General features: G+C 44.9%; 1 protein-coding gene across 1 annotated transcript in view; it reads right to left on the bottom strand.

The window, feature by feature from the left end:
• Positions 1-9,765: 9,765 nt before the first annotated feature.
• THSD7A (thrombospondin type 1 domain containing 7A) overlaps positions 9,766-16,093 on the bottom strand; it is a 331,233-nt gene continuing 324,905 nt past the window's right edge. Inside the window, exons 28-29 of the mRNA XM_027872006.1 lie at positions 14,047-14,134; positions 9,766-12,559 (exon numbers count right to left, since the gene is read on the bottom strand). Coding sequence (XP_027727807.1) covers positions 12,475-12,559; positions 14,047-14,134 — 173 coding nt within the window. The 3' untranslated portion in view covers positions 9,766-12,474. The remainder of the gene's footprint in view (positions 12,560-14,046; positions 14,135-16,093) is intronic.

The following is a 16,093-nucleotide window of genomic DNA, read 5'->3' as shown; positions in this document are numbered from 1 at the left end:
GGGGGGAGGGGAAAGAGCGATAATGGGCTCAGTCTGCAGCACTCTGAGTTGGAGCTGCCAGGGGACAATCAGGTGAGGCTATCTGTGAGCCAGTCGATGTCTCGGGTCCAGACCTCAGACAAAAAATGAAGGCCTGGAGATAGAGACGTAGATGTGGTGCAGTAGAAAGGGCATTGGGCTTGGTGTCAGGACTTGGGTTCGAATCCCTTTTGTGCCATTACTAGCTGGAAGGTCTTAAACCTTGCTGGGCCTTAGCTTGGTCGAGTGGGAAGAAAGTGTGTGAGCATTTCAAGTGTTGATGCTGTGTTATCCAAGAGGAACCCCAAGATTCAAGCCTGGAAAATGGTGCAAGTGGAAGCTCCCTTAATTAACTCCTGGCTATTTTCAAGGTCAGCTGGCTATAGGTTTCAAAGGATCCCCCTCAAGCTCAGCCTCATGGGGAGATCAGGAACAGCACTCTTTAAACCTTTCAAACCTCTTTCTTGTCCTTGATTCTCCCAAATTAGGCATGATCAAAAGGCAGGCAGCCCCCATTGGAGGACAGAGTCTAGGAAAAGGCAGATGAGTGACCTGTTGTCTTCTGTCTGGATCAGACCCCAGTTGGCATGCTGAACATGAATAAAAGAGCACCCAGCTGAGGGGCTCAGGTGGTGGAAGGATCTCAAAACCAAGTCTTACAGGGAACAGGTGCACTGGGAATATTTAGTTATCTTTTAAGGATAGATTTTTATTGATACCTTCTGTTTTCATATCACCGGTTTCCCCCTATATTCCTTCCTTATCCCACCCAGAATGCCATCCCTTCAAAGATTTTTTTAGAAGAAAAAGAGGAAGAAGAGAAAACAGATACCAATGACTCACCAGGAAACTGACCCTCTTCCATCTAAATTGTCTCAGAAAGATTCTGAAGGTCACCTGGCAAGAGAAGGTACTGGACACTGAGGTCACTCCTGCAGCTGAACTGCTGAGCCTTCAAACTCTGCTGCAGAGGCAGCTACGATGGGCTGGTCTGAATGCCAAATTTACATTTTCCTAAGAGACTATTTTACAGAGAATTCACACAAGGCAAGCACCCACATGGAGGTCAGAAGAAGCAATACGAGGATGCTCTCAAGGGGTGTGTATATGTACATGTATATGAATAGGGTTTTGAATGCCAAACAGAGAATTTTGTATTTGGTCCTGAAAATGATTGGGAGGGGAGGGGAATGACCTGATCAGACCTGCAACTTGGGGAAACACTGGCTATGGGGTGGTTCAGGGACAGTGAAGAGTGAAGGATAACCCTTAGGTTTCAAGCCTGGGTGACGTAGAGGATGGTCATAGAGGAGCTAAGAAGAGGGGAGGGTTTGAAGGGAGAGATAATGAGCTTAGCAAAAGAGACTGAGAAGGAGCTGTCAGAGGGGTCGGAGAGGTTAGAGGAGAACCAGGAGAGAAGAGTGCCCTGAAAACCTGGAGAAGGTAGAGGAAGAGAAAGTGATTGACAGTGTCAAAGGCTGCAGGCATCCACTTTGTTTCCAATTCTTTTGTATTACAGAAATGCTGCTGTAAGTATTTTAATAAATATGGAAACTTTCTTATTATCGGTGTCTTGGCTTCCTTGGGGTATAAACTTCATAATGGAATCTCTGGTTCCAAGGGTAGGGGCATGTTAGTCACTTTATTTGCATAATTCCAAATCGATTTCCAAAATGGTTACGCCAATTTGCAGCTCTACCAACGATGTATTAGTATGTCTATCAACCCCTTCAACATTGACTATTGCCATTTATTTCATCTTGTCCGATTTTCAGGGTTTGATGACCTTGTTTATCTTTTCACTAAACCTTTCCTTCTTACCAGCCTTCCTGTTATGGTCCAAGGCACCACCCAATCACCCAGGATCATGGCCTCAGTGTCATCCTGACTCCTGCTTTCATTCAACCCCCCTTATGTAATATATTGCTAAGTCCTGTTGATTTCACCATTGCAACATCTCTCATATATATAATAGAATGTGTATATTATATAGTAATAGAGAATAATTATATAATGCATATAACATGCACACACATGTCCTTGTCTCTCCTCTGACACTACCAGTCCCCAGCAAAGTCCTCAGTTTTGCTTCACCCATGAATTTTTTTAATAACCTTCTTGCTGGTCTCTATGCCACAATAATTGGTTTTTTTTGGAGGGGGAGAGGCAATCAAGGTTAAGTGACTTGTCCAGGGTCACACTGCTAGCAAGTGTCAAGTGCCTGAGGCCCGATTTGAGCTCAGGTCCTCCTGATTCTAGTGCCAGTGCTCTATCCACTGTGCCACCTAGTTGCCCCCACAAGAATTGAATTTAAACAGGACCTGTAGGGAAGGTGGAAGCAGGAGCACCCTGATTCAGGCCCTCATCACCTCTCCCTTGCCTAGCGCGTGGTATCAGCCTCCTTCTTGGTCCTCCTGCCTCATTTTCCCCTTCTTCAATCCATCCTTGCTGTAGGAGCCAACATGCTTTTCTTCAAGCCTAGACCTGATTGTGCCATTCTCCTCCTCAATCAACTCCAATGGCTCCCTATTGCCACTAGAATAAAAATACAGACTCCTCTCTTTGGCAGCTTATGTCCTTCACAATCAGACTCCAGCCTACCTTTCGAGAGCTGTTACCACTGACTCCCATTCGTGTACTCTCCTGTCCAGTCCCACTGGCCCTGTTGCTGTTTCTCACACACAGTTCATCTCCCATCTCCATGTCTTTGAAAGCCTGCTCCGCACCATGTCCAGAAAGCAGTCAGTTCCCATTTCCATCTCATAGACTTCCTAGCTTCCTTTACAGCACAGCTCAGGGGACGTCTCCTTCGGAGGCCTTTCCTCATCTCCCCAGATGTTAGTGCTTCCTCTCTCTTGATAGGACCTTGCATTAACTTTGCTTATGCCCTTTTTGGGAGAGGACACAGGTAGAGAGTGAGCCTAAGAGTCAGGGGGAGCTGGCTTAAGCCTCATTCTGACACGGGATCTCTGGTGCTTTTGGCAATGTGGCAGAGCAGGCGTCAGTCTACAGTGGGGGAGGAAGCTTCCTCAGAGGAAGTTCCCTGCACCGGTGTGATCAGCGTAGCCCAGCTGTCCTCCTCTGGATGTCTCCATCATGCCCCAGCTCCAGGGGACCTTCTCCCTTCTTCCCCTTCAGCCTTCTTTGTGCAATGGCTTCCCTCCTCACATTGTAAACTCCTCAAGGTCAAGAACTCTCCTTCTTTCTCATGTTTGTATCCCAGCAATAGCAGAGTGCCTGGTACGTGATAGGTACTTAATAAATAGTGATTGATTGACAAATTGTGAGACAATATTTTGAACATATTTCATTTTTATTTATAAGTTTTCATGTTTTATCTCTCCAGGAGAATGTCATCTCCATGAGGTCTGAACCCGTGTCTCCAGTGTCCAGGAAAGAGCCTAGTACAGGGCAAGCATTTAGTAAATTTTGTTTTTCAAACAAAGTGTCCAGTTCAGTTTTGGAGGATGCAGTTCTTGATATTGGACACAAGGTGGCACAGAGCCACTGCTCACAGCCAGCTTGGAGGGACTTCAAAGATATTTTTTTCAATGATATTGCTATTCCTGCAAGTAATTAGTGAAAGGGCAGCTAGGTAGTGCCACAGCGGATAAACACTGGGCCTGGAGTCAGGAAGACTCATTTTCCTGAGTTCAAATCTGGCCTCAGCCACTTACTAGCTGTCCCTACTTCAGTGCCTTCTCCACTCAGCTGCCAAAGTGACCTTCCTAAAGCACAGGTTTGACCATGTCACCCCTCCACTTCAATAGACTTCAAGGTTCCCTGTCACCCATAGGATCAAGTGTAACATCCTGTTTGGCTTTCAAAGCCCTTTGTAACCTCACTTCCTCCCCCCTTTCCAGTATTTTCATATCTTCCGTCCTTCCACATGCTGTAGGACCAGTGACCCTGACTTTGTTTTCTCTCTCACTTGACAGTCTTTTTCCTGAATCTATGCCTTTGCTTGGTTGATATCCATGCTGAGAACTCTCTTCCACTTCACCTTCATCTCTTGGTTTCTTTCAAAACTCAGATCGAACCCTATAAGAAGCCTTTCACTCTTCTCCTGAATGTTAATGGGAGCCCTCTGAAATTATCCCTGGTTTATCCCATAGATTTATCCCTTGTTTGTACACAGTTGTTTGCATGTTGACTCTTCCCTCCCCCAGTAGATTGTGAGCTTCTCCAGGGCAGGGGCTATTTTTGCCTTTCTTTGTATCCTCAGTAGTTAGCACCATACTTGGCACTTAGTAGGAGATAAATGAATTCCTGTTGACTTGTTTGCTTAACCAAAGCATAGTATTAATTATCACTGGGAACCATAGAGTCATGAATACTAAATACTTATCCCCTTCCTGGACTGTAAGCTTCCTGAGGGCAGAGCTGGCATTCACCTCAACTTTGCATATCTGGTTTTCTTGCACATAGTAGGTGCTTTTAATATGGTTGCTGACTTGAAAACTGAATCAAGCTGTAGAGCATCTAGAGGAAGGTAATGAGGGCAGTGAGGGGCCAGGAGCCCATGGGATCCAAAGGTTGGTTGAAGGAGGTGGTTCTGTTTAGCTCAGAGAAGAGAAGACTTGGGAATGCAAGAACTATGCTCCGGCAAGCCAAAGGTAGTCATGTGACAGAAGAATTCACTTGTTGTGGTTGGCCCAGAGGGCAGAACTACAAGCAAGGGTCTGGGGGAAGGGCAGGGACACATTTGAGCTTGATATAAGGAAACATTTCTGACCAATGGGGGACGTCCCAAAGTGGCACGGCCTTTTCGGAGAGCTTGTGGAGTTCTCACAAGAGCAGAGGCTCCATGGGCACTTGGGGGGGTCATTGCAGGCTCAGCTTTCAAAGTCATAGACTCTGTGCCTTCCTACCGGTCATCCCGGGTACCAGGAATGTCCTTTGTCCTTACCTTGGACTCAGAGTACCTCTATTCCTGGCTCCATCTTCTGTGTGCTGCTCTTCCTGATTTCCCCAGCTGCTGGTGCCCTCCCTCCCTAACTGCCTGGTATTGACCCTCCTTTGTGTATATCTGCACTTGTTAATTTTATGTGTTTTCTGTGTATTTTTACATGTTCTTATTGTCTCCCTCATCAGAATGCAAGCTGCTTGTGTGCAAGGTGTGTGTGTGTGTGTGTGTGTGTGTGTGTGTGTGCTGGAATCCCCAGCACCTCGAACAGCTCCTGTCATTTAATTGACAATTAATAAATCCTTGTTGATTGATTGCTTGAGTTGGCCATGTCAATGTCAGCTCTTGTAATAAATTGGTCCGGGGATCCTCTAAGGGCCCTCGTACCCAGTGATTCTGTGAAGACTCCCTCTTCTGGCTCACAATCTTATGTTTCCTCCTTCCCTGTCCCAGGGTCCTCTCTTGGAGGATGTCAGTGTGCCCTCCGTTGGCTCCTGGATGGGATGACCTTTCTGGAGCAAGTGCAAAGGGAGGGAGAGGTGTGGATGAGAGAAGGTCTATGCCAACCCCCTACAGTGAGGATAGGGGAGGTCCCCACCATCTCCCCATAGAGGGCAAGCCTGAAACTATTCAGATGACTTTCTGGCAAAGCTGCTTTCCTGTTTCTAACCATTGTTCTACAGCAGAAGCTGCTCCTAAGACACCAGCCTCCAAAGAGAATTTGGGCTGGGGCTTTGGGGCTGTCCAAGAGGGTCAGAGAACACTGCCCTAGTGCCTTCTTTCGCTGGGATTGAGCCTGTGGCCAGAATCTCTGTAGTTCCTTTTGAAAGAGGATGTTTCCTCAAAGGAGTTTCTAGAGACATCCTAAGCCAGGTCACCTGCAGGTAATGGCTCCAACACAGCTTTGGGTGGGGAGAGGCAGTCTGTGCAGTGGAGAGGGTTGGACTTGATGAAGTCATGAGGATCCCAGTTCAAATCCTGTTGTAGACACTTCCTGGCTGTGTGACCATGGGCAAGTCATTGAATATCACTCAGAATCATTTTCCCCATCTGTAAAATGGGGAGAGAGGAGAGGTGGTGTAGTGAAAGGGAGTGTAGAGGAGTTTGGTTCAAATCCTGTTTCTGGGCAAACTACCTAAGCTTTCTCTGAGGTTGTTTTCTCATCTGTATAATGGGATGAGAATATAGCAGCTGCACCACTCAGCTCTAGGACTGTCACGAAGCTTGTATAGGTTTAAGTAAAGTCTTTTACAAACCTGAAGCTTCTGCTGATGTCAGTCATTATTGTGACCCCATCTTGCCCTATAGGCCCAGCACCAAGACCAAGTCATTTAGATGCAATGGGAACAGAGAAGAAGGTGATGATCTGAGGGCAGGAATGGGGAGCGGTCTTTCCTCACATGAGGGGCCCCTTGCTTAGGGGAGGGGGGGGTGCAAGGGAGCGAGAGGTCTGTGTGTAGAAACACATCTGAACGGCCTTCTAGCCCCAATCATACTATGGAATTTGCCACCTGGGGGCTCTGGTCCCCTGGAAGGGAGGCTTATTATTGGAGGTTTCTGGAGTCAGAAGAGCTGAGGACTTAGCTTCTCACTTTCCATGCTGCTCCTCACTGTGCCTGGGGGTGGGGTGGGAGATTGGCTGCCAGGGGTGGGGGGAGTCTGGAGGAAAAAGGCAGATTACATGGTAGTGCCAGGGTCTGGGGTCTTGACCATGGGTTTTCCTATGGGCTCTTACTCCCAGCTTCCAGGAATGAAACACAGACACAGAGATAATTTTAATGAAAATGGTTTCTGTGTTTCTATTTGTCAACAAATACAGTTATTTACAAATTGCCCATATGAAAATGTAAAACTGCTCCTTACATCTTCACACGCCTTCTGAATACCTGAATAAAGCTTAGGGACAAGACAAGCTGAGCGCTTTGCAGCCACGGGACGGAAACGTTTTGTGCATTAGAAAAGAATAGACACGATGGAAAAAAAAAGAATGCAATCATACAATTTACAAACCAACCTTGACAAAAAGTCTTAGACAGCTGCCTCCATCTACAAAATAAATATTCAAGTAAATTTAATTAGGCAAAATGAGGTCTTCAGGATCACAATTTACAGAGATTTCGGCTTTTTTGATCAAGGCCTATTTTACATGGATTTAGATCCAGTGGGTCACTTCTGATGGCCACAGGGGCTGCAGAATGGGTGGGGTAAGGGGCACATCACTTCTTTATTACAACACTTTATTGAAAAGTAGTGACTGGTGGGCTCAGTGGCAAAGGATGCTGAGAAACCAGGGATGTGCAAAGGAATCACAAAATACAGCATGGAAAAGGCCCATGGGTGGTTTTCTAAATGCTACAGAGGGGTTTGATCGTTGGTGGCCAGCCTCCCCAGGCACCCTCTCTTGAGGACCAACAATGTTGAGCTCAGGAACTAGAGAAGGGCTGGCCCCAGAGGTAAAAGTTGCGAATTTATAGAATACAGAAGGTACAGAATCCCCGACCTCATGAGGAGTTGCTACATCCATTTGCAACTTTCCTGGAGAGAAAATTAGATTACACATGGCTGAGCCATTCTAGACCCCAGGCTTTATCCAAACCACCCAGGGCTCACTGTCCTTTCCGGAGGAGTTCAGGTGCCTGGCACCCCTGGTGGTTTAGTGCATGGCACTTTTTGCGGCAATTGATTTGCTGACACAGTAGAAAGTGGTGGATGGAGGGGATTATGACCAAGATAGGATGGAGAGAATGGAGTCCAGTCATCCTGACACAGACAAAGTGTCTCTCTGTCTCTGTCTCTCCCTCCTTCCATCCCCCCACCACCCTTCACTCTGGTCAGATTCTGTTTCTTGCTCTCCTTGCTTGAAGCTCATTGGAAAAATGTATATAGGCTATGGATACTGAGCTACAAGGCAATGCACAGACCATTTAGTCTAACCCCCTCACTTTATAGAGGAGGAAACTGAGGCTCAGGAATATTAAATGACTTTTCCAAAGACATACAGGTAGTTGGTATTAGAGATGGGGCTTGAACCCAGGTTATGTTTGTTCTGGTGAAAGGTGTGAAGTACAAATTGGAAAATGATGGTTATTTCAGGCTCACAGCCTGATTCAACTGGGTGGTGACTTAGGTGGCCTAGAAGTGGGGGAGGAAGGAGGAGCGGAAAAAGGACAGAGAGAGTTGTTGTGAAAAACCAAAGGCATAGGGAAGAATGGCCAAAATGGAACCCCTGGATCTTGGTTCCTGCTTGGTCTCCCCTGTTGGGACCTAAGAAACTGATGTAAGTCCCCAGTTAGTCCACAGAGACCCCACCGCCTGAGGGCTGAGCGACAAAATGGAACACAGTGGTCTTACTTCCACACTTCCAAAACACATGTAATGTTGAAAAATGAACAGTGTTGGGGTGCTCAGGAAAACAAATTTGAGGGTCCCCAAGTTCCCATTTTAATAGTCAAACATCCGTGTGATTCCAAAGTCCCAATCATTTCTGCATCTCAGCGTATGTCTCATTCTTGTGCTTTGTTAGGAAGGAAGGAGAGGCAGGATACTGATGCTTCACTTAGGGAATGAAACCCATGTTGAATTGGCCTCAGGGACTTCAGAATTTGGGGGGAGGGGCTTGGCTCTGCTAAACTGCTAACCATTATCCCAGATTAGTTATCAGTGCACAAATTAATGGATCACTTTGTACCATTTGGACTCTCCTTCTAGAGAGTTTGCATTGAAACCATTCAACGAGTCCACAGAATGTTCTGCCGAGGTTTAGTTCCTAAATAATATTAAAATCTCCTTCCTGTATCTGCCCAATGGCTATGCTTCCAGGTCCTGGGGGCCCTCTAGCAGGGCTGCCTTCTTCCCATTCCTCCTTTCCTCCTCATCCCAAATCACCAAATGGAGGTGAACCGGGAGGAGGCCTCAGATGAAACACCAATGAAGCATTTTATAAATGAATGAATTCAGGTCCCAAACACAGAGAGGATCTCTTCTAAATAAGGGTCTAGTAAACTTACACTTTTCTAAGATCCAACCGAGCCAAACTCTAGGTTACATCCCACTCTGCTAAGAAATATCCACATGGAAGTTCCCAGGTGAGAACAAGGGCTGTGCTGTAAAAACCCCCAAACTCTTCCCAGGACAGCCAGCCCAAACTCATGCCTAGCCCCAGTCCTGGCCAAGGGAGATTCACCCTCTTCACGTAAGTGTTGTGCACTTTGGAAAGCACCTAAGACTTCTACAGAGCATTCAAGCTTGTAATTTCATCAGATTCTCAGAGCAAAGTTTGGCCGTAGGATCTCCCTCTGTCTTTGCATGATCTTAAAAAGCCTTCTGAGAGTCCTTTATCATCTAGGCAACTTTTGTGCCAGTGCTCCTTATGAGATCTCAGCAATTTTAAAAGTGGTCCTACATGTAGATGATATTGGTCCAAATGGAGGGCACACACACCTCTACAATGAGGATTTTTTTGAAAGGGGAAAAAAGCTATAGACAGACACTGAAAAATATAAAAATATATAAAACATTTATAAGCCATATTCAGTTTTATCAAAGCCAAAGCCAAAGTTTTGGGGAAAAAATAAGGTTTGTATCTGGACCGATATTTATTTATTTATTTTTAATGCTTAGTATTTTTTTTTTTTTTTGGCTAGGCAATGGAGTTAAGTGACTTGCCCAGGGTCACACAGCTAGTAAGTGTCAAGTGTCTGAGGCCGTATTTGAACTCAGGTCCTCCTGACTCTAGGGCTGGTGCTCTACCCACTGCACCACCTAGCTGCCCCCCCTCCCCTGCCTTGGACCAATATTTATAAAACATATGGGCAGGAATTACTAAATAAGTTAAATAATTTGTGAACAGAAATGCTGCAATTTTACATGGAAGTGGCCAGAGAGGTATGTTCAGACCCAGTGGCTTACTTACCAAGCTCCCTTCACAGATACACATCAATCACCTACAGTAATCTGCCAGGCAGAGAATCAGAGGAATTATGGTCTAATGGATAGCATTGCAATTGGAAACTAGAAGACCCAGGCTCCAATTCTGCCTCAGAGTCGTACTAGCTGTGTGACCCTGGGCAAGTGCTTTTCACTCCTGGAGACTCAGGTTCCTTATATGCAAAATGGAGACGATGATAGTGCCTACTTCACAGGGCTGTCGTGAGGCTCAAGTGAGCTGAGTGCCTGCAAACCTTTAAAGTGCTATAGAAATGACAGCTATTGTTATTATTATTACTAGAGCATTCAGTTAACCAGAATAACTTATTGCCCTGAGTGTATTTTGGATAAATGAAAGGGTTTTTTGTGTTTTTTTTTTTTTTTGTACTGCCGGGGTCCAAACTGAAGATCATTCTGGAAGCCTCCCTGAGAATACACTTTTAGGATCACTGCCCTGGAGTAATAACAACACTGTATTTATTTATTTTTACCTGCCTTTCTGATAAATAAAGCTGGTAAGTGGATTTCTGTTTTTTATTTTTTTTCTCTCTCTTCAAAGAAATGAAATCCACCTACCCAGAAAAATCAGATCTCTCATGAGACTTACAGTGGCTGACAGAGCAAGGATAAAATAGGTACTTAACCTATTCTATTGATAATGTTTGATGATGTAAATAGAGAACATTCCACTGAGGGGACAGAGGAAGATGTCCCTGCCTGGCCACCCAGGTCATCCTCAGGCTTTGTCAAGTACTCTAGATGTCCACTAGGGGGAGATCAACTCTAGGAAGAAGGAAAGATGCCTTGCTTCCCAGAGCTCTCGCTCATTCTGAAACATGGTTGGTTGGCTTTCTTGAGAATGGAATGGATTGGCTTGTTCACTAAAGACCTGACTTTTTGGCCAAAGTGGCCTGATCCATGTTTCTAGTGTACTGCTTCATTAGTGCTCCTCTCAAACACTGCCCATCTTCCCCCAGCCTAGGGATGGTCAGTCCTACCAAGCCCTGCCTTTGTGCACAGCCCAGCCTCTTCTAAATCTGGTGGGGAGAATGGAATCCTGGAGGAGGGAATGAGGCAAACACTGACTGAGCACATTGTAGAAGGTGGGTGGTAGGACAGGGGCAAGAATAAAAGGAATACAGAGGGGGCACTCAGGGAGGCCAGCCCGGAAAATCCCAACCATCGGACTATTTACTGAGGCCCTGGACAGTGAAGATGCAATGTTGGCTTTTATGTCAGTGTTGTCTGAATCACTATGATGAAAGCCCCCCTCAAATGGGACCGATGGAAAAGACAAAGGCAGCCAAATGTCAGGGAAGAGAAACTGAAGAATGAAAATCACCAAGAAATTCAAAATTCTTTTAGTTCAGAAAATGATGCAAGTGTTCCTTCATATTCCCAGCTCACTCAGAATGAAAAGGGCTGCCACTTTTTCTTTTCTTTTTCTTTTTTTTAAACAAAGATAACAATATAAAAAATCTAATCTTAAAGAGCCTTCAACATACAATTAGAAACTTGCCAAAGGGAACTCAATCTTCAGAGGTAAGCTGGGGAAATTTGACATGAAATCCCCACCATGTTCTTAATTATTCAATGGTCTCCAGGACGAGGCTGTTCTCTACGGACTCGAGTTGTGTGCTAGCTCTACTTTGTTGCTGCCCCAAAGGAGCTCCACTCTCTTCAGGGTGAATTAGCTCCCTGGCTAACGTCTCTAAGATGCTCCTAGCTCCAGGCGCCATCATCCCTTATGAAAAAAGGCCATTTTGATAGAGCCTCATCCAGTGCATATCATGCTGCACTAATATAGTGCAAAAATGTGCCTTCCGGAAAGAGAGAGAAAAAAAGATGCAGGCAGGAAGTTGAGGAGTTGGCAAAAGTAGAAACCTATTGTGTCAGCTGAAGAGAATCCATTTTCCAGAAGTGAGCCACTCAGAAACACTAACTTTGAAGACACTGTCTTTCCAGATACCTGCACGTGCATGGCTGGCTGGCGCTGACACTTGGGAGCAGGACGAGACCGATGTCTTCAAACTGAGTCTCTGCCTCCTGAAATGAGGGCCAACAAGTGCTGCTATCAACTGCCAAGTTGTTTGGTTTTCTCAATAGGTTAATCCACTCTGTTTAGAGTTTATGCTTTGCCAGCATGAAGTGGCTTGTTACAAAGGATATAATCTGACAGAGTAATAGTACGATTCAACAGAGTTGCTATACAGGTTATTATGCTCAAATCTAGCATGTGGTAGAGTGCTCAGTAGAAACTCTTCATGCTAACAGGTTACAATGGGTTGGTTAACACTGAAGATCAAGCTTGGCGTCAGGTGCCATCCTTACAACAGGACCCAGATGGTGGCTTTTGCAGAAAAGATGATAGAAATCACTCAGAGTCAGGTTTCTTCAATTAGGCTGTCTGCCAGAATTACCCACACTGATGGTTTAGTTTGACACACTACCATCACAAGCATCCCCACTGGCATTGGGAAATCCACTCTTCTGTTCTAGGATGCATTTAAAAGAAATGGTCAAAATGCATGTTTATCCACACAAGTTGAACGCTCTCAGGACCTCTGGACACCTATTTTAAAGGCAGGAGGCAGAAGCTGGTCATTGCCAACAGCAATGAAAGCTCACATATCCGCATCGCCATCATAAGCCAAGGTCAAAGGTTTCAGACGGTTGTTCTGCCTTCTCTGGGGTTTCTTTGGCTTTTTACTGTAACAAGGAAGAAAATTAAAACACTTTAGGAGAGATCTGATCAGCTAATTACTAAGTTCAGGAATTTGAGGGACAAACAGTGCCTCCCAATCCAAAAGCCTTGCCTACATACTTGCTGAAACATAATCTTTGGCCTGGCTACCACCTCTGCCAAGCAATTAAAAGATAGATGACAAAAGTGATCTCTTCTCCTACTGATGTGGAGAGTTACCCACTCTGGTATGCTCCCTCCCTCTGTGAGCTCTTCCACATTCACAAAAGTGGCTTGAGCAGGGTTGGATGGCTCAGAAATCAGATTCTTACTTCCCATATGATTTTTTTTTGTTTTTTTGATAAGGCGATTGGGGGTTAAGTGACTTGCCCAGGGTCACGCAGCTAGTAAGTGGCAAGTGTCTGAGGCTGGATTTGAACTCAGGTCCTCCTGACTCCAAGGCCAGAGATCTCCCATGTGATTTAAACCCACTACCTCAATTCCAAACTCATCACCAATCCCAAAGCATGAAATTCTGGCCACATACAGAGTTTGGCAAGGACATGGGATCTTAGCATTAGGGCTTACAGGGATCTTCAAGAACATTTGGTCCAATCTCTTCATTTTACACATGGAGAAACTGAGACTTGGAGAGGAGAAGTGACTTGCTCGGTGTCACAGGGATAATACATGGCATAGCCAGAATTGGAACTCATGTCTTTTGATTATAAGTAAGGAAAAATTGATACAAAGAAAAATTCCCTGTTAGAATGATCCCTAAAGAGAACAGGTTTCCTCAGGAGGTGGTAAATCTTCTTTTCCTAAAAACCCTTTATGCAAATGTTGGAGGACCTCTTGTGGAGAATGTTGTAGAGAGGCTTCCTATTGGACTATGGAATTGGACTCAAGGATCATGGTGGCCCCTTTCAACTCTAAGACTCTCTGCGTCTAGTACACATTTCCAGTTCTACAGTTGAAGAGAGACTGAATTCCCACCCTTCAAAGACAAATAGAGGAATGCAATAACAGAATTCAGGAGGCAGTTTCATGAGAGACCAAGCCAGGAAGACCTGGCTTCAAATTCTGCCTCCAATACTCACTAGCTTTGTGCCCATGGACACATCATTGAATCTCCCTGAGCCTCAGTTTCCTTATCTGTAAAATGGGGTTAATAATACTCACCTCTTATGGCTGTTGTGGGGCCCTTGCAAATGTTTAAATGTTCTGCTTTTATTGTGTCCACTGCTTTTATTATGATTATCACATGTCACAGAGAGTTCACATGCAAACCTTCAACATGAGTTAAGGATAATTTGAAATGTATGTAGATACCACAACTATGAGCATTTTCATTTGGACTCATGATACTGCCAGGTAAGCATTAAATAACCACCTGTGTAATCTTGAATTAGACCAGTCTCCTGGACAGTTTTAAAATGCTCCCATGCTCCCCCAACACAGGAAGAGAAAGATTTCTCCATTTACTGAGATGGCAGGAAATTCAGACACTCACCAGGCTAGATAGATCATAGACACAACAAAGATGAGTAGGACAAAAGCCCCCGCTGCCACGCCGTACACCCAGGTCTTCAGTCGCCCGTCTAGAGGAAGGGATGTTAGTTATTAGTTTCCATTAGTCTGGGTACATGACAGGCTTGAGCTGGACTCAGGAGGGATCAGAGATTTTTCTAACTAAAAAGAAACTGTCATCAGGGCACAGTTAAGGATTAATGTGGGGCCACCATTATGAAGTTAGAGGGAGGGAGCCTCATCAGGAAAAACCTAACCAGACTGCCCCTTAGGCTTGGGTTTCACGCAGGCACGTCCAAGGTTCTGATGTTCCTTTCTAGGCATGAGTCAATAATGATGCTTTAAGAATATGTGTGAGAAAGGCTATCAAACCCTCCCAGGGTCAGAGAGCCACTGAGGGGAAGAAAGGAAAAACTGAACTATCTCCAGAAAACTCTCTAGTCTGGACCAGGTCCTAGAAGGTAAGTAGGTATGCCAGCTGCCATGGTAACCATGGGTGCTCTATCTTCTAAAGCTCTGAATGGGTCAATAAGATGAGATTCTGGCAACATCAACAGCACCCTTCAGATGTAAGCCTGCTTTGAGCATCTAACCTTCCTCTCATCATTAAAAAAGTGCCCTAAGTTTGCTTGGTTCCCATCTTTGCTAACCAAGTGCTTTCCTATTATTTTCTGCCAATAGGCCTTGTGATGTTTCCTGCAACGATCAGACAAAGAAGAAAAAAAATGACTTTTCCAGCATTTCCTCATTTCATAACAATGAGCACAGGCAGGAACCACAGGACATCAGGGATTGAATTGCTTTTTGGTGGCGTCAACATTTTCCCTCGAACCTATGAATTCTGTCTTACAAATAAATTCTAAATGAGCAGCGTGCATTATTTATGGAACCCCCTACTTTGCTGTAGCGAGTGATATGAAAAAGGAGTCCTAAGGGTGGTTTGGAAGGGGCTGTCACATGGAGAGGGTTTGAGCGTGTTCTGCCAAAGGGTGGATCCAGTAGCAAAGAAATTGAAACAGGGTCAGCTTAATCTCAATTTCAGGAAATTTTTTAGTAACAATGAGAGTGATCCCAAAGTGGAGAGGGCTATGGAGAGGCTGGGGTGGGGGCAGCCCCTCCCTTGAGAACTTTAAGTGCAGGCTGGATGGTCCAATGGGAATGTCATAATGGGGTTGCCTTTGAGGTACAGGTTGGCAGAGATGAACTCCGAAGCCTCTTGCAACTTTTAAATTCTGTGCTAGGTAATGGAGGAGCCTCCTAGTACCAAAGAAAGGAGGGTCAAGCATGAGCTGAGCAGTCAGATTTGGAGAGGTGCATTTTAGGTAGAAGTGCACACATCACAATTTGAAAAACACACATGGGATGAGTTGATCTTCCTAAGTCAGTTCCTTCTTTTTGATTCTGTAACTGATGTTTTACACCTGACTTTTCATATAGTGGGTTGACTATAAGATGGATGGTTTGAGATGGTAGCATTTTCTACAAACTTCTTTTGACGTTGTCTTCTTATGTCAGTGTGGTTTCATTTTAGCGCGTTAACAAGCATTTCCTCCATCTATTAGTGCCTCTCATTTCCTTTCCACATTCATTCTAAGTGCTCCTAAGAACCTGCAGAGATATATACTAAAGCAATGGGCCAGCTGAATTTCAACCACTGAGAGTTAAAAGATTTTTATTTGATTTGGTGAAATCACATGGAGTGATAGAAAAGATGTCCTACCAATGAGGGCTGTCTTAAAATGGAATGGGCTGCCACAAGAGTGGGTATGTTCCCACACATTGGAGCTGTTCAAGTAGAGGTTAGGTGGTCATTGCTCAGGGATATGGTGGCGGGGATTATTTTTAGAGTATGGAATTGAATCAGAAAGCCATTGTGGTTGGTCCCTTTCAGATCTACGAAACGGTGATTCTGTGATCACTCATCAAGAAACTTTTCTGATACCATACAGGTCAATTTCTTTCTAACTAGTAATAAGTCACTTCATCTGAACTCATAAGAGCCTTGACATGCATGTATGACTTGGGAAATT

Source organism: Vombatus ursinus, unplaced genomic scaffold (genome assembly GCF_900497805.2).
Source record: "Vombatus ursinus unplaced genomic scaffold, bare-nosed wombat genome assembly UNPS02014799.1, whole genome shotgun sequence".
Classification (NCBI taxonomy): domain Eukaryota; kingdom Metazoa; phylum Chordata; class Mammalia; order Diprotodontia; family Vombatidae; genus Vombatus; species Vombatus ursinus.
This window is presented reverse-complemented; position numbering and strand designations above follow the sequence as displayed.